The sequence below is a fragment of the Poecilia formosa genome, unplaced genomic scaffold (genome assembly GCF_000485575.1).
Source record: "Poecilia formosa unplaced genomic scaffold, Poecilia_formosa-5.1.2 Scaffold602, whole genome shotgun sequence".
NCBI lineage: Eukaryota > Metazoa > Chordata > Actinopteri > Cyprinodontiformes > Poeciliidae > Poecilia > Poecilia formosa.
In genome coordinates, this window is record NW_006800541.1 from 62,976 (window position 1) to 81,916 (window position 18,941).

At 40.2% G+C, this 18,941-nt stretch overlaps 1 protein-coding gene across 8 annotated transcripts in view; it reads right to left on the reverse strand.

The window, feature by feature from the left end:
* The window catches only part of tnikb (TRAF2 and NCK interacting kinase b), a 64,631-nt gene that overhangs the window by 41,379 nt on the left and 4,311 nt on the right, over positions 1 to 18,941 (reverse strand). For all 8 annotated transcript variants that reach the window (XM_016665632.1, XM_016665630.1, XM_016665629.1 and 5 more), the window contains exon 2: positions 14,196 to 14,261. In XM_016665632.1, coding sequence (XP_016521118.1) covers positions 14,196 to 14,261 — 66 coding nt within the window. The remainder of the gene's footprint in view (positions 1 to 14,195; positions 14,262 to 18,941) is intronic.

Below are 18,941 nucleotides of genomic sequence, written 5' to 3' on the forward strand. Positions count from 1 at the left end.
CGAACATTTGTCTCCAAATTAAAGCCTTTCAGGGGGAATCTGAAGGAGATAAGAGCTCTTCTTTAACTGCAGGGCGGTCACAGATGAAAGGTTGCTCTTTGCTTTAGCTCAGAGCAAAACAAGGGATTTATCAGCAAATCCATCAGATTCATGAGAAAAGGCAACACTTCCTCTTCATGCGGCGTAACGTCCCGGCTGATGGAGACCAGCTCAGGAAACAAAGAAGAAGAAGAAGCTGCAGCCGCCAAGGAAACCTCAGTGGCTGCAGCTTCTTCTTCTTCTCGTTTCCCGAAAACAGCGCCAGGATTTTAACATCCTGATGTTCGTCCTCTGTGACGCGCTGATGCGTCGCTTTGGGGAATCCAGAGCTGGATTCCTGGAAGAAGACGCTCCTGAAGGCGTTTTGATCCCTGATGGTCCCGAACTCTCGGTTCAACTGGAGACCAAAACTGAAACATTTGTTAAATTTCCAGCAGCTGATCGTAACATAATGAAGGAAACTGAGGGTTAAACTAAATAGGACTACAAAATCTTTGTTTACAGAGATTTACTGATTCATTTTATTTGTTGTTTCTGTTCTCTTGTTTATTAATTTTGTAAAAATTAAAATGTCTCCTAGTTCCAGAGTAAAATACTAACTGGAATTTAAAGTTTATTGATCTTTGACATTATTATTACAGATCATTTTATTACTTGAAAATGATCTGAAAACAACAATATTATCATTTATCACAATAACTTCTGGAATAATTTATCGTCCAGTAACATCAGTTATCATGACTCCCTGAATGAGCTGCAGACATGTCAGAAAATTAAAGTGTATTTTAAATAGATCCTCACACCTCACTGATCCTGAAACCAGCTAAGTTTGAGTTTCCTTCTGTCAGTAAAAACTTCCACAACGAAGAGTGTTGCTGGTGCAGCTCACTGTGGTGCGTTTACTTATCAAATGAAGGTTGGATTTTTCAGTTGAAAAGCTCAGCCCAGGTGTATATTTCTGATGTTTTTTTAAATCACTGAATGAAGTGCAGGAGAGTCTTCTTTAACCTGCTAGTTTTTACAGTGTAGTCACAGAAAACCTTCACAGGGAGCTGAAATAAAGGCGACATCCGTCCTTTCGACCAATAAAACAGACTGAGTAAACTCTGATTCCTTATCCGGTCCAACACCACCTGAAGATGTTTCTTTAAGAGGAAACCNTGACTCACGGTTTGTTACCAAAATTAAAAGAGAAATCCTCCAACAGCTAAAATCTGACGCCTGCATTTATTTTCCATTTGGTGAAGCAGGAAGTTGCGCTCAGAGGTTTTTGTGTCGTTCCTTCAGTGGTTCTCGGTGTAGCGCCCCCACAGGCCAGGAGGGGAACAGGTTGCTCAAAGAGTTCAGTTGGTTCGTTCACCAATCGAACTGAGTCGACTGGACTAACAGGTGTGAACAAAAGGAATCATAAATGAATGAACAACAAAGAAGTTCAGCAAAATCACAGCAGGAGACGAACAAAAACAAGCAGAACAAACAAAAATGTTCAATAAGTTAAAGTTAAATCAACCATTTATCTCGCTCCTCTTTATCCCTTTCAGTCATTTTTCTTTAATTTCAAGCAAACTGAGATATTTGAACTGGAAACCAGACAAAACCCTTGTAAGATTTTGTGTTTCTGCAGTGCAGAACCCAAACCACCAGAAGACTTGAACAAAGTGAATGAACTAAAAGTGAAAACGCCTTTAGATACAAAACGATTCACATCTTCATCTTCAGGAGCCGCTTTGTCTCAGGATTCATAGACTGGAGTTAAAAAGCAAAATATTCTGAAAACATTGAAGATATGGACAGAAATAAGTGGAAAAAAATGGAAAAGTCTGAAAAATGATTGATCTGGATCACAGGAAACTCTGGGTGGTTGAAAAATACATAAATATAAAAGAAATTATTGTCTGCAACAAATGATTATTTATAAATCAATTATTCTATTGATTATTCTAACAGTTAATAGATCAAATGGATAAGAAAACTAAACATTTGCACATTTTTCATGTAACTGATTAAATGTTTTTATACAATATTATAAATACATTAAGAGATGGTGATGTTGATTATTTATTGATTAACTGATTAATAACTGGTTCAAAAGGTGATTAATAGGAGATTTTTACAGGTGAATGTAAAACTATGTTACTTTAGGAGAACTGAGTAAAACATGTTTCCAGAAAAAGAAGTTTTTATTTTATCTTAAGTGGAAAATGTTTAGATTTTTTGTAGTTTTGGTTTAATTATTGCTCTTGTTTCATTAAATGGCCTTTTTTCAGTCTGTATGCTCCAGTTAATTATTTGATTAGTAAATTAGTTAAATAATCAATTCATCATGATGAATCAGATTAACTGTTTACTAAATGAAAATGCAGAAACCATAAAACCTTTCAGATCATTCATGATAATATGTCATAACTGTTTGATTTATTGTCTTTCAAAGAGAAAACGCATTAAACCCATGAACACCTGGGCTGGCTGTGGATTTGGGAGGGATTTTCTCACCCAGATGGGTGTGTGAAGCGACTCCTCGGGCCGCAGGTTAAGTGTGTGAAGCGCGGCTGTGACTGCAGGACAAATGGCAGCGATCCGCCGCGATGAAGCAATAAAAGGAGCGGCAGATAACGCCGGCCAGATGAGAGGAAGCGATGATATCTCAGAGAGCCTCTTTGTTTTGCTATCGCTTTTCCCCCGACACACCGAACGGCCAGACTATCTCCCAGAGGTGACGCTCAGCTCCCAGTGCGAGTGTGTGTGTGTGTGTGTGTGTGTGGGTGTGTTTGTGTGTGTGTGTGTGTGTGTGTTTGTGTGTGGCGGAGATTAAGGCAAAGGAGAGAAGAGTGTCTGTATATATGCAGCGATAAAGATAGAGCCTTGGTGAGAACGGGGGGAGGAGGATGGCTCTGCTGCTGCCTGAGGCATAAAAACACACCTCAGGTCCGGATCCAGTCATGCCGCGCATTCCTGACCCAGACACAAGCCCGGGCACATGGAGGCGGGTCGGAGCAACACCAGCCGGGTTCAGCTTCATGACAGGAAAATACATCAGAGAAAACCAACCTGTACACTTTAAATTAAAATATATTGGTAGTAATATTTTAATTGTCCAAATCAGGCAGTGTAGTACAGTGCCTCGCCTCAGGGGGCGCTGTGTCACACAAACAGAATGAAGCAGGCAGTTGGTGGATGCTTGTTGCTGTTCTCTTAGACATGTTGCAGCGCGACATCATGTGCAGAAGATCCCACAAAAAGCTGCTGACTGACCATGACTAGCATTGATGTTAGCTGTTAAACTGTCAACATAACAAGCTAAAGCTCAAATGTACGGCTGATATATAAATTAAAAAGGGGGACGCAGTGTTTTGATACTAATAGTCAACACAACAACTAGATAATAAGATTTGGAAACAGTTTTAAGAACAGCGAGGGAGAGGGAAGTAAGTCAGTTATGCTAGCTTGACTATGAAAACCTTAACATGTAAGCGTGCTGTAGAATTGTGTCTGTTTCCGTTCACATTCATCAGTAGAGCAGGTGTTTAAAGCTCACCCCTGCTGTTAGCTAATTTAGCTAACAGCAGGGGTAGCTAATCTTTTATTAATAATCACAAAAACAATGTCAAACCTGAAAACACCAAACTGTAACGACTGAATGTTCTGTTCTTTGTATTGGAAATGTTTGAGTGCTTTTTGGTGTTGAATCCTGAAACATATTGGGTTGTTGTCAGTTCCTCTGGGAACGAGTCTGTGTGCAACGTAGGCAACCCAGAGAGCGAGAAAAAAGGAGTATGAGTGGTTTTGAGTTGGTCTTCAGTGGTTTTTCTGCGTTATTTTGTTGTTTACTCCTGGAGATCCTGCACATGCGCACAATGATGGAAAGAAAAAAACTCGTCTTAAGGTTAAAGTTGGAAAAGTGGAGCTAGCGTAACTGAACTACTTCCCTCTCCCTCGCTATTTTTTTTTATTAAAACTTTTTCTTGACCTTGGTATCTCGTTGTAGTTTTGCACTGCTTCCCTGTTTCTTCTAAATATCAGGCTTACATTTAAGATTTAGCTTATGTAGACAACTTTACAGCCAAAGCCAATGCTAGTCATCGTTAGCAAACAGCTTTTTGCAGGATCTTCCACTCGTGACATCACACTGCAACGTATTTAACCAACATATTAGTTTAATTAGACGCATTCTTCATATGCTGACGTTCCACAGTCTGCCTAATATGTTTAATGAATGTGTGATATATCCAGTTTGTCTGATAGGGGGCAGTAATGAGCTCCTCATGACACAACAGGCCACAGATTCTCTTCTTCTACACTTTGAAAAGACTGAAAACAATCGGAAAATAGAGAAAATACTGAATATGAAAATTCAAGGCCACTCTCCTCTTTTGCTGCCAGATTTTTAAAAATGAAAAGAAAATGGGAAATGATCAAGGACATTTTTACAATACAGTGGAGAAGAAAAGACAACTTTAATCTGAAAAGACTAAAGTAAACATTTAAATTTTAAGAAAAGAATGTGACCTTATATTAAATATTATTTTGTTTTTATTTCTGAATTGTATGGTACTGATTAAAGCATAATTAAAAGCCTTTAAATATGAGCTTGTAAATTGGATTTTGGATTCGTAGATCTGAGTGTTGGACCAGTCATGAACGTCTCTGCGTGTCGCTGCTTCACTCCAGCACAACGATCCGCCTGGAAACGGAGCGCCTCGTCTAAAACCACCAAACTGGCATTTCAGAAAGTTCAGCCGAGAATAGCAGCAGAAAGGCGTCGCTGTCAGCAGCCTGTTGTCGTTTTGAGAACCTGAAAAAGGTGCGTGCTCATCAGAATATCAGCTGGAGCATTACAGCATCGCTGCAGAGCGGCTTTAAAAATACATTTCTGCTGTTTTAATAAGATCTGGCAGAGGAACAGCTTCCCTGTCCAGGTGAAGCGTTTTGCATGACGTTCGCCTGGGAACAAAGATCGGCCTGTGATTAATGTTCTGCATTTCTGGGTTTCTCTCCAAGCAGCAGCTCTCCGGTTCAGGCCTGGAGCAACATTTGCATGTTTTTACCTTTCAAATATCAGGGATGTTTGCATCGTTTCTAAAATAAGGAACAAAGTTTGTAGCGGTTAAAAACTAACAGGCTTTTTAGGTTTTTCCAGGGGATCAATTCAGATTCACCACGTTTCCATTTACCTTTAAATTTCACAATTTGACATTTTGAGAATAAATTTGCTGAATAGCAACGCATCAATTTTGAAAAAATCTCTAGTTTTTCAATAAAACGTTTTGGTTCTAGGATGAGGTGGGTTTATTTCACAGAACTGCAATGGAAACACTTTCCTCATCACACGAGTCACATGATCAACAACAGGATGTTACTACTGGAAAAAACCACAAAGACAACGACAGGAAGTAGATAGAAGCGTGTTTTTTAACGACTCATCACAGGAATAAACTTCATTTCAGCTGTGTTTGTTATTTAGTGGAAACACGTACAATTGCAAAACTATGTTGGTGTTTTTTACATTATCATTGACAAAGTTTTGCACATATTTGTAACGGAAACATAGCTACAATTTTCAACATAAATACAGAGCTATGTAAGATAAGCTAACAGGCTGGAGCCAGAAAGGTCAAAAGTTAGATGTTTCAATATTAGACAAAGACATCCCCAGTAAATCCAAAACCCAGTTTTTAAATTATGATTTCAAGAATTCAGGGAAATTATAATTTCCCCCGGTATTAAATTAGGAATTAACTGCAATAAAATAAAGGGTTTTTTTGGACAGGTGAGTTAAATTTCCCACCCAGACATGATTACTGACAGACATTAAAACAGAACCTGTCTGGCAACGTGAAGGAGGCTGAGAGGCTAATTAATGAAAGTTCATAAATCACAAACTAGGTTTTAAATATCTGGTTTTAGTGCAGAATAATCTAGTCCAAGAGTTTAAACAAGGACCTTTTTAAATGGGAGCTAATTAATGAAGCTTAAGGTTTTGAAAGACAAGGTGGAAATTAGCCATTAGCCGACTCTGAAGCTAACATTAGCTCTGTATAATTCAGCATGTTTATGGCTGATGTCATGTTGGATTGCAGTAAACATGTAAAGTCATGTTACTTACAGATATTATATGCCAATCATTTTCTTGATAAAGTTTTCTTTAAAGAAAAAGGTACAAATCGTGGGTTAGCCCAGCCATGCTAGCTGTTAGCCTCTCCAAAGCTAACGTAAGTACTGTACTGTAAGTGGTTCATAGTTTAGCTAAATGTTGGAAGGATTGGCGGAACAAACCATGTAGTTTAATCTATTAAATTGTTTTAAATTTCCTCATGGTTTCCAGTTTAAGACAAGAATATAAATATTTATTTTCTCACAGAGGAGATATTCAAGTGAATCAGCAGCAAATCTAAAACCGTTCCTGTTAAAATAAAAACCTGAACAGCATCAAGCTGAAGCAGGAATCAGCAGAAACTGCAGGAAACTTCAGCTGAAGAGTCCAGAACTTTGTTTGTACTTGTGTCTGGAAGGGAATGATTAATGAGTCTTTGAAATACAGGCAGTGATTTAAAAATACTTCACAGATGAATCACACTCTGCTTTCTGTAGTTGCTTTTATTTTTCTTAGTTTGCAACAGGACTGTTTCAGTCCAGGCACTAAATTCCCAGAAATCTGCCTGAGCTCACCTCGCTCTGGATTCCCTGACAGTCTCTCAGGTCCTGGTTGTATAATTTGTTTAAAGCAGAAACTTTCAGTGCGACACGACTCACACAGCTCACATCTTTTAACAGTTTCTCCAGGCGGAAGCTAATAATGTTGTGATCGTTCACAGAAACTTAATCCCAACTGTTGTGTGAACCTGTCGTCTCCGGAAGGTCCAGAAATTAATGAAACATCCTGAAATCAGCCCAGAGCGGCGACAAACACAAAGCCGCCCTCATTTCAGTTTGTCTGCACAACTCAAACCTCCAGACCTCAAAAACAAACCAGAAACAGCATCTATCAGTTCCCACTGAGGGATTTTACTTCCCTCATGCTGTTTCTGCAGCGAGACGCTGAAGGTCAGATAATCTGTCAGCCTCTGAGTTAGAAGCAGCTTTAAAGGGAAGCTGTTTTACTACGAATCTATTCTTAGAAGAGGAAATAGATCATCTTCAGATGGTTCAAAGCGCTTGAGAAATTATCTTAATTGGACCAAATCGAGCAGACAGGAGTCCTTTCTGCTGCTGAGGAGACGGATTCTCCAACAATGTCACGATGAAGAGTCAGTCGCAATAAATTCAACAAGAGAAACCGACAGCTGACGTCACGCTGCGAACTGCAGGAGCTACTCGTTTAAATGAAGATACGATGCATTTCTCTGGTTTCTTTGAATAAAACACTTTTTTCTGAACTATCATTTTAAAATCTACTGATTCAGAAAAAGAATCAGTCTTATTTGGATGTAATTTTGGTCTTATGCAGATCAGAGATGGGTTTCTAAATGTGTTTTCACGCCTGATAGAACAATAAATTTGGTTTGATTAATGAGAAACCTGTTCCCCTCCTCGCCAGTGGGGGCGCTGCACTAAAAACCACTGAAAGAAATTACATAAAAACCTCTGAAGGCACTGAGCGCAACTTCCTTCCTCAACAAATGGAAACAAAAATGAGGAGGCCTCAGATCTTAGCGGTTGGAGGATTTCTCTTTTGACTACGAGCCGTTTCTCCTGCTAGCGCAAGGCTAGCAGGTTAGTTTTGGTTGTGTTTACCCAGAATGCCCTGCAAACCAAAGTTCACTTTTTTCGTCCAATTACGCATTCACACCTTCCCAAACAAACTGGACTTTGACTAGACGAATGGACTGGATTAAAACAGACCAAACAGAGCTGGTGTGAATGGACCTTATTATTATTTAGACGTTAAAGGCGTTTTTAGAAACGAGTCGTTGATGTCCCTCTGCAGGCCATAAAATACACGATACAATCTCCTGATCTCATGCAAATCGACAGATTTTTACTAAAACCCCATCAGACTCCATGAAGTCCTGGCAAAACGTCTGTAAAACCTCCTGCTTTAGCCAACCGCTGGAGAATCAGGCGATGATTGTTTCAGGAATGAAAACTTCCTGCAGATCAGAACATGAACTTTACTGTAGGTAGTTCATGTGGATAAATGTGGTCCAGCAAAGTTATTTCTATCAGTGAGTTTATTCTATGACTAAAGTTGGGTTTAAATTGTAATTAGAGTTAACTAGAATGAAATGGGCTAAATAATAATGTTTTCTTTTTTGTATAGCGTTTGATTTGAGTGAAAACAAACAAACAAAAAAATATATATTACGGATCTGTTGCAAACTGTGAAACATAAATATCCCGGACAAGCCCCCACATGCTGAAGGACAGAGTTAAGGGCTCAGAACAAAATGTTTAGGTTTTATTTTGGGGAAGTAATTTCTTCTGTCTTCTCGTCTTCTTCCAGCTCCCAGCGTCATAAATGACATGAACTTTTCTCTCTCTCCCTCTGCGTGTTCATGTCATGCTTCACTTCTTCATCTCAGATTTTTATCAGAATGTTTTGGATAGTTTAGTTTTTGTATTTTCTGAACCCAGTTTGTTATCGTGTTGATTTTATTCTTACGGTTTTGGTTTTAGCTGCCCACACATACCTGCTCTAGTTTGTAATTTCAACATCTGCATTCTTTTGATTGTTATTTCTGTCCATCCTGCAGTTCGCCACGAGTCAGGACCGTTTCTTTTTTAAGCTTCTGGCTTCACCATTTCATTCGACTGCCTCGGTAAACTGCACAGGAATTTATCTGTTGGATCCAGCTATGTTGTGTTTTTAGTTTTGGAGGAATTTGAGTTTGTTTAGTTTTCTGAACAGATCTTGAATTAGTCCTAATCATATTTTGTTAACCTGACTTCTCAAATCCAAGTGACTTTATCTTCAGATGTGGATTATTTGCTGATTAAGAACTATAAAAATGTGATGAAACTGCAGTGATGTCAACACATTCGCCATTTAATAACCAATCCACTTCTACCTGACTTTGCGATTAAATTATTGTAACAACATATTAGCTTCCTTATCAAACCTAAAAGATGAACCACAGCTGATTTTATGATGTTATCATGAGTCCTGAAGCTATTAAATGAAGCTTGTTTGACCAGAGGAGAGAAGAAAACAGCCTTGACCCAGTTAGCAGTGATCTCTGTTGCAAACATTGTTGCTCTCGGTTTCATTTGATGCCATTCTGGACAAACAGGCGAGTGCAGCGAGGCGACATGTAACAATTTAGAGATAACATTCTTACATGGAGCCCAGGATGTTTTGTCCTAATCTCACATTTCCACAATGAAACAAACCAAATAAAACCTTTTCTTTTGGTGTTTTGATGGAGCTGATTACATTCATAGCATTAAATAAGAGTCTGTAATAGAAATCCTGTATTTTATAAATCCAGGGGCGTCTATATAATTGAAGTATTATATAGGAAGTATATAATTGCCTCTGTGATAACACTCACAACTGGCCACTTATAATCTTCATTTAATTTAAATTTGACCTATTATTCTCCCTTGAACAGGTTAGGATCGGTCTATGGCCTATACAAAACATATTTATTACGTTTTTTGCACAAAATTATTCTTAGATGACATTTGAATCTATTTTAAGCTCCTTTCAGAAAGAGCAGTTTTCACTCTAAATCCAGATAAGCTGCTGCGGCTGCTGGCCACGCCCCCCGACTCAACGTTTGCAGCCATTTTCACGTACGAGTGTAAAACTGATGGGCAACTATACAGCCGTACATCTTTGAACAGCAGAAGTGGAGCCTCCAATATAACAAACAAGAATGCAGCAAGTGGTTTCTGGATGCTAAGTCAACAACAAGACACTGGTCTTGTCCAGAAGCCATTGTACAGCAGAATCAGCAGTAAAACCAGCTGAGCAAAAGTGCTGGAGCTCTACCTGTGTTGCTAGGCAACGGATGGAATTCTGCTGGAGTTGCTAGGTAACAGGTTGGTTGCTAGGTGATGTTACATTCCGTAAGGTTATTGAAAGGCTCATTTTCCAGACACCAAAAACAAAAACTAACTGCATGAGTTCTTTTCAAACGCTTGAGATGGTTTTAGAAGCTTTAGAAAACCAAATGGAAGTATAAAAACATGCAAAAATGTGAATTTCAAAAGAAGATGAAAGATTACAGTCAGATTATAAATCACAAATCTACAAGAAAATCCTACTCCAAGCTTTCTATTTTGTAGGATTATGTCTAGAATAACCCAGTTTGGAGCCAAAATGTGACTTATGTAATAATTTCCAGCTTAAGAAGGAAACGTGGTGACATTAAGTCATTTTGGTTAACAGAAAAAAATATTTTGTACACACTGTATATATCAAATAAGTTTGCAATTTCAAGGCAGAAAAATGTAGAAAATGATAAAGCAATAATCAAACAATGATCAAAAATCTGCAGTTACCAAGGAGACCATAAGCTAACAAGGTTAGAAATACCAACGAGATTTAATTTAAAAGGTAAAATCTTGTAGCTGATCAAACACGGGTTGCAGAAATATCTCTGGCTCCTGTAATTAATTCAAACTACAACCTGTGGTTAAGTGGAGAGCAGATCACGACATGATCAGAGGTAAAAACACGTCACGTTGTTTAGTTTACACGTCACACGCCAAATTCCTCACAGCGTTCACGGCGTGATTTCCTCTAAAAGGCCTGTTTGTTCCTGTTTACTTTGGTTTCAGGAGGAACCCGACAGTAATTTGTTGGTTCCTTCTTCGCCCAGTGAGATCACCCTGGAAATTGCAGGTTGCATGAAAGAGTCACATATTGTGATATTTTCAGGAAGTAGAATCACAAAAGATTCCCTCTCTGCGAACAAAAGGCCATGGCGTCGCAACATCCGAACATTTGTCTCCAAATTAAAGCCTTTCAGGGGGAATCTGAAGGAGATAAGAGCTCTTCTTTAACTGCAGGGCGGTCACAGATGAAAGGTTGCTCTTTGCTTTAGCTCAGAGCAAAACAAGGGATTTATCAGCAAATCCATCAGATTCATGAGAAAAGGCAACACTTCCTCTTCATGCGGCGTAACGTCCCGGCTGATGGAGACCAGCTCAGGAAACAAAGAAGAAGAAGAAGCTGCAGCCGCCAAGGAAACCTCAGTGGCTGCAGCTTCTTCTTCTTCTCGTTTCCCGAAAACAGCGCCAGGATTTTAACATCCTGATGTTCGTCCTCTGTGACGCGCTGATGCGTCGCTTTGGGGAATCCAGAGCTGGATTCCTGGAAGAAGACGCTCCTGAAGGCGTTTTGATCCCTGATGGTCCCGAACTCTCGGTTCAACTGGAGACCAAAACTGAAACATTTGTTAAATTTCCAGCAGCTGATCGTAACATAATGAAGGAAACTGAGGGTTAAACTAAATAGGACTACAAAATCTTTGTTTAGAGATTTACCGATTCATTTTATTTGTTGTTTCTGTTCTCTTGTTTATTAATTTTGTAAAATTAAAATGTCTCCTAGTTCCAGAGTAAAATACTAACTGGAATTTAAAGTTTATTGATCTTTGACATTATTATTACAGATCATTTTATTACTTGAAAATGATCTGAAAACAACAATATTATCATTTATCACAATAACTTCTGGAATAATTTATCGTCCAGTAACATCAGTTATCATGACTCCCTGAATGAGCTGCAGACATGTCAGAAAATTAAAGTGTATTTTAAATAGATCCTCACACCTCACTGATCCTGAAACCAGCTAAGTTTGAGTTTCCTTCTGTCAGTAAAAACTTCCACAACGAAGAGTGTTGCTGGTGCAGCTCACTGTGGTGCGTTTACTTATCAAATGAAGGTTGGATTTTTCAGTTGAAAAGCTCAGCCCAGGTGTATATTTCTGATGTTTTTTTAAATCACTGAATGAAGTGCAGGAGAGTCTTCTTTAACCTGCTAGTTTTTACAGTGTAGTCACAGAAAACCTTCACAGGGAGCTGAAATAAAGGCGACATCCGTCCTTTCGACCAATAAAACAGACTGAGTAAACTCTGATTCCTTATCCGGTCCAACACCACCTGAAGATGTTTCTTTAAGAGGAAACCAAAACGGCCGCAGTCAGCAGGAAACCTGTGCAGCAGCTTCACTCCACGCCTGAATTAACAGATTTTAACGCTTCGCTGCTCTGCAGGAGCAGCTTTGCAACATCAAGCAGACTTCTCTTCCTCTTTCCAAAGCCACAGCGCCGTCAGCGTTAAAATAAAAACAGGGAGCCGAGGGGAGGGACAGGCGGAACACCAGAACCTGATCCGGTTTCTACAGCTCAGCCTTTCACTTTCTCTGTTTCACCTTTTAAGGCTTTTTGCATGTTTGAGAAAAAATTACATCAAAATTTCTACGTCTCTTCAGATTCATTATAATTTCTGAAAACAGAAGTCCTGTCGTGAAGTTTCCAGGAAATAAAATTATTTAATTTGAGATAATTACAGAGACTACAGAGAATGCTAATTAATTCTCATTAATTTCTAGCCTGGAGAGTCTTATGGTGAAAGCTAATCAGGGCTAAGATGATTTGCAGCAGCAGTGCATTATCAGTCATTTGTCAAACTAAAAAAAACATGTTTTTCTGGTCCTGAAGATTGATTTTTAGAAAACTCTACATGATGACAGCAGCATGCTAAATCAAATGTGTTCGACTGGCAGCGTTCAAATCAACGGTTTCTGGATCCAGCTGCAAACTTCTGCTAATTAAATAAACTAAACGGATGGATGGTTTTCAAAATAAAACAGAAAACGTGAAGTTGGTGTAATTGTCTGAATCTTTAACAGCTAATTGATGCTTCCAGAACAGAAACTGCATGAAGTAAGCGGCCGTGCAGGATCGGTTTCCTGAAATCAGGAAGAAAATCCAGATTCAGCTGAAGAATGACGAGTCAAACATGAGAATCCAACAGTCCGACTGCAGCGTGGCTCCAGACGAGCTCTTCAGCCGTTTCTGTTCATGTGTTCATTATTTTTATAAGCTCACACAGATTGTGTTAATTTTGCCCCATCAATCATTTTCTGCAGAGGAGGTGTCAACTTGTAGAAATGTCAGATCGATTCGCCGCATCCAGCAGACGTGTTAATTACCTTCAAGGTAAAACAATCCACAAAAATAAACCGGCAGGTTGTCAATAACAACCTGAATTTATCTGTGATAATAAGATTTTTGATGTGAAGTCATAATACAGAGAGGAGGAAACAGAAACAGCCTGTTTCCAGAGCAATTCTAGAATTAGATTTATATCAGGAAAAAGATTTTTAACCTGCTTTAAAGTCTCAAACATTTCATTTAGTTTTTAATTTAATTCACGCAGTAATAAATATTAATAGTTCATGTAAAAAATATGTGAATGAAAAGGAGAAGAAACACGTACAAACCCATATCTGCCCCTTTTTCATGTAAAAATAAAATTATACATTCAGTTCAGAAAACTATTAAAACATATTTTAAATACGCAAAAAAACATCAGTTTATTCAGCTCCACATCGCTTCATCATCATAATTTTCTAAATTGTTTTAAATGTAGTTTTACTCCATGAACTGAAACCTTCAACTGAAATGCATCTTTCTGAATCTATTTTTTAAATTTTAGCTCCTTTTAAGTCAAATACTAGGACCAAAATATAAAGTTAAGTGTAAATTTAGGTGTTTTAAGAACCAAAATGACAATAATTCATATAAGAAACAAAAATAAGAAGAAAATGTTTCTTTCAATAAAAACTTCAGAAACTTTAATAAAAACTGCAGGTGTTTCTGAGTTTGGTGAGTTTCTGGTTTCTGGTGAGTTTTTATGTTTGTTTTTCATTCAGAAAATCCAGAAATTTTACTAAAGTACGAGAAGAAATACTTTATAGTAAAATTAAAAAGTACAGCATAGTAAAAATACGCAATTTTTCAAAAAAGTTACTCAAGTAAATGTAACTGGTTACAAATTAACTCTGGATATGAAACAATCAGTGAGTTATATAAAATATAAAACCTTCTGTTTAGTGATTCCTTTACATTAACTAATTTAGATAAATGTGTAAAACCCCAGTAAGGAGACTAAACGATTCTGTTTTAATGAATAAATACAGCAGCTGTCAGTGAGTTCGGGAGGTGAACAGAGAGCTGAGTCTTTAGGTTTTGCATGTCTTACCTTGTAGACCTGCCCATAGGTGCCGTTTCCAACCAGTTCGACGAGCTCAAAGATCCCAGCCGGGTCCTGAAACAGAGAGGAAGAGCTGAGCGACGAGCTGCAGTCACGAGGCTGAGCGGAGGGAAAACCGGTGAAGGGATTTCAGAACCAGTTGACCTTCACACACAAACACGCCGTGATTAAAGCGGCGCTGCACACCTGAAGCTTTAAGATCCTTCCTGTCAGCACAACGATTCCTGCAGGAGGGAAACTCTGCAACCCGTTCTCAGTCACAAATCCCCTCAAAACTGAACTTTCTGTGTCGTTTGTGAAACATGTTTCATGAAGAGAAGACCAAAAAACATCTGAATGAAGTTAGACAAATGTTTTCTACAGGTGACTTTATATTTAAATGACTCAGAAAGTTTAATTTAAATACAAGTGAAGGTTTTGTGTAAGATAGAAGTTACTCCATTTCAACCATCTTGTTGTCTTTTCAGACGTTTGATCAGTTTATTAATCCGTGAGAATTAACCGTCTTCTGTTTATGTTGTAAAATAAACAGCATTCAAAAGTATTTAAATCAAAAACTTAACTAATAATTCATTTAATCTCTTGGCTTCTTTGGCTTAATAAAATGTTTTTATAACAAATCCTCTGAATCATTTTGCTCAGGAGTCAAAGGTTTGTGATCTGACCTGAAGTTAGTTTTCCACACTGATATATAATCAGCTACATGAAGCCATAACTAAACAGAATAACTTCCCTCTGTTTTATCTCACCATAAAAACACATTAATCTGTTAAATCTGATTATCTACCCCTGTTGACACAGATTAAGCTAACTGTTAGCCTCGGCTAAAGCTAACACTTCTTTTTTTCTTCTTTGAGAAAATAGAAACAAATTTTCCTTTAAATGTTTATGAATTTCAACCAGGCTTTTTGAAAACAGCTGTAGATGTAAATAATTAATAATAACATTTATTTTAATTTAAAACAGGAACTTAGCTACCTAGCAGAGCTAAGCTAAATAGCCATAGCTAGATGCTAAAGCTAGTTTTCAGCTTTGCAGCTTCTAGGACAGAAAGTTGGTATTGAAAAGCCGTAACACTCAAACACATTTAGGTAGTTCATTTAACTTAAGGCTGAATCAATTTATTAATAAAATATGGTGGGGAAGGAACCGGAGCTAGTGTGCGAGGCGGAGAGGTTCCAACTAGAAATAGTCGGCCTCACCTCGACGCATGGCTCTGGTTCTGGAACCAGTCTCCTTGAGAGGGGCTGGACGTACTTCCACTCTGGAGTTGCCCGTGGTGAGAGGCGCCGGGCAGGAGTGGGCATACTTGTTGCCCCCCATCTTGGCGCCTGTACGTTGGGGTTTACCCCGGTGAACAAGAGGGTAGCCTCCCTCCGCCTGCGGGTGGGTGGACGGGTTCTGACTGTTGTCTGTGCTTACGGGCCGAACAACAGTTCAGATTACCCACCCTTCTTGGAGTCCTGAGAGGGGGTACTGGAGGGTGCTCCTCCTGGGGACTCCCTTGTTCTGCTGGGGGACTTCAACGCTCACATGGGCAATGACAGTGAGACCTGGAGGGGCGTGGTTGGGCTCTCCAATCTCTGGGGACGAGGTCGCCGAGGTGGTCAAAAACCTCCTTGGTGGCAGGGCCCCTGGGGTGGATGAGATCTACCCGGAGTTCCTTAAGGCTCTGGATGTTGTAGGGTTGTGTTGGCTCACGCGACTCTGCAATATCGCATGGACATCGGGGGCAGCTCCCCTGGATTGGCAGACTGGGGTGGTGGTCCCCCTGTTCAAAAAGGGGGACCGGAGGGTGCGCTCCAATTACAGGGGGTCACACTCTTAAGCCTCCCTGGTAAAGTCTATTCAGGAGTCCTGGAGAGGAGGGTCCGTCGGATAGTCGAACCTCAGATTCAGGAAGAGCAGTGTGGTTTTCGTCCTGGTCGTGGAACACTGGACCAGCTCTACACCCTCAGCAGGGTCCTGGAGGGTCTGGGAGTTTGCTCAACCGGTCTACATGTTTTTTGTGGACTTGGAGAAGGCGTTTGACCGTGTCCCTATGAGGGCATTTTCGGGGGTTCTCCGGGAGTATGGGGTACCGGGCCCTTTGATACTGACTGTCAGGTCCTTGTATGACCGGTGTCAGAGTCTGGTCCGCATTGCCGGCAGTAAGTCGGGCTCGTTTCCGGTGAGGGTTGGACTCCACCAAGGCTGCCCTTTGTCACCGATTCTGTTCATTACTTTCATGAACAGAATTTTTAGGCACAGCCAAGGTGTTGAGGGGATCTGTTTTGGTGCCCTTAGGATCGCATCTCTGCTTTTTGCTGATGATGTGGTCCTGTTGACTTCATCAGAACGTGATCTGCAGCTCTCCCTGGAGCGGTTCGCGGCCGAGTGCGAAGCGGCCGGGATGGGGAACAGTGCCTCCAAATCCGAGGCCATGGTCTTGAGCCGGAAAAGGGTAGAGTGCCTTCTCTGGGTCAGGGGGGGTCGTCCTGCCTCAAGTGGGGGAGTTTAAGTATCTGGGGATCTTGTTCACGATGGGGGAAGAAGGGAGCAGGAGATCAACAGGCGGATTGGTGCAGCGTCTGCCGTGAAGCAGGCGCTGTACCGGTCCGTCGTGGTGAAGAGAGAGCTGAACCAAAAAGTGAAGCTCTCGATTTACCGGTCGATCTACGTTTCCACCTTCATCTATGGTCATGAGCTTTTTTGGGTCATGACCTAAAGAACGAGATCACGGATACAAGCGGCCGAAACGGGTTTCCTCCGCAGGGTGGCTGGGCTCTCCCTTAGAGAGAGAAGCTCGGTCATCCAGGAGGGACTCAGAGTAGAGCTGCTGCTCCTCCACGTAGAGAGGAGCCAGTTGAGGCTCGGCCATCTGGTCAGGATGCCTCCTGGACGCCTCTCTGGTGAGGAGTTCCGGGCACGCCCCACCAGGAGGAGGCCCCGAGGAAGACCCAGGACACGCTGGAGGGACTATGTCTCTCTGCTGGCCTGGGAACGCCTTGGGGTTCCCCCAGAGGAGCTGGAAGAAGTGGCTGGGGAAAGGGAAGTCTGGGCCTCCCTTCTGAAGCTGCTGCCCCCGCGACCCGACCCCGGATGAAGCGGCAGAAAATGGATGGATGGATGGATAATAAAATATGGTCGTTTAATATTTTTTATCTTTTCACTTCAGTTAATTTAGCAAGATTAAGCATTAAATTTCCTAGACCAAAGGTAAAATAAATAGTTAAACAGCATGATTCTTTCTAAACATGTCTGATGAAACTCAGGTAAAAAATATCTCAGGTAAACTCACACAGAGGTTAATCTTATTTCCAGGTTGATTAAAAACCATAAAATCCCCCAAACACAGACCAGATCTTAACGTGTACCTGTGTGTGCGTGTGTGTGTGTGTGTGTGTGTAGGTGTGTGCGTGCGATGTGTGTGTGTGTGGTGTGTGTGTGCGTGTGTGTGTCTGTGGTTACAGTAGCCCACAGGAGAGCGTATTAGTGCATCCTCCTGAAAAGGATTAGCTTAAAAAGCCACGTTCGTTTCCGCTCAAGGTCAAAGTCAAGCACATGAAATCCTGGAGGACAGAGCCGCACGTGCGCGCGCCTCCAAATGCACACGTTTACCTGTTACACTGTAAGGCCACACAGAAGAAAACACAACACTGAGGTCTGTCACAGCTGAGATTTCCACGCTGACATGTTTGTTTTTATCGAACACAGAGAAATCCCGTTAAATCCAGTTATCTGTGGCGGCTAACGGTTTCATGGTGTTGATTACATCATCATTGTTTCTGCTTATTGACTCAGACATAAACCATCAGATCACAGGAAGATTACAGGTTAACTCCCAACACAGGACAGGAGGATTCAGCCGTAAGCTGCTGCTGTTTGCATAAAACATTTGTTTCCATTGTGTTTGAGTTAATAACTAACTGGCAGCACTGAGGCCTGCTGGAAGTGACCAAAAAGGCTTAAAAGGCACCATGCAGATGAAAACTATTGATAATTTCTGATTAAAATGAAGATTTCTGTTTAGCTGAATTTCATCTGACTGGATAATTTACTAAAAAATACCAATTAACAGAAACAAATCAGTAAAACATGGCTGCAGTATCAGCTCACCTGGAACTAGTTCCAAGTTCCCATTTGAAATTGTTCTTGTTCATTTATCAACCTTTTTATAAAATAAAACCTTTAATAAAATAGATCCTGATGCCACTATGTAGCTTATTAAACCTGTTTAATTTCTCTCTTGTTCTCTTTGCTGTAGTTTAATGTGGCTGAACTCTTAAAAAACCAGAACTCATTCACATGTTTTCATGTTTCCAAATTAAATTTTAACAGAAAATGTGTCCATTAAGACTTTATAATTAATCACAGCCTCCTTTAAAGCACTCAGAGGTTCATTTACCTTTTTAATAAAATCCTGATTATGTTTAAACACCTGAGCTGATATTTAGGCTCCACTTAACTCCAAAGGTTAAAGTGGCTGAACAGATTGAACTCTGACCTCATTCATTCATCTCCGCGCCTGCATCACATTCACATGCAGTTAGCATAAAGCTAGCTGCAGTTTGGACGATTGGGACGGGACCTTTGGCTTTTATTGTGATGTTTAAGGTAAAGAAACGTGAACTACTAAAAACAACACAACAGTCACCACGCGCTTACCTTTAAGGGAAATGCCATGACTGATTCTGCATAAAAACCTTCAATTTTGTCCAAAAATGTTTCAGTTTTCATTAACTCCTAGACAGA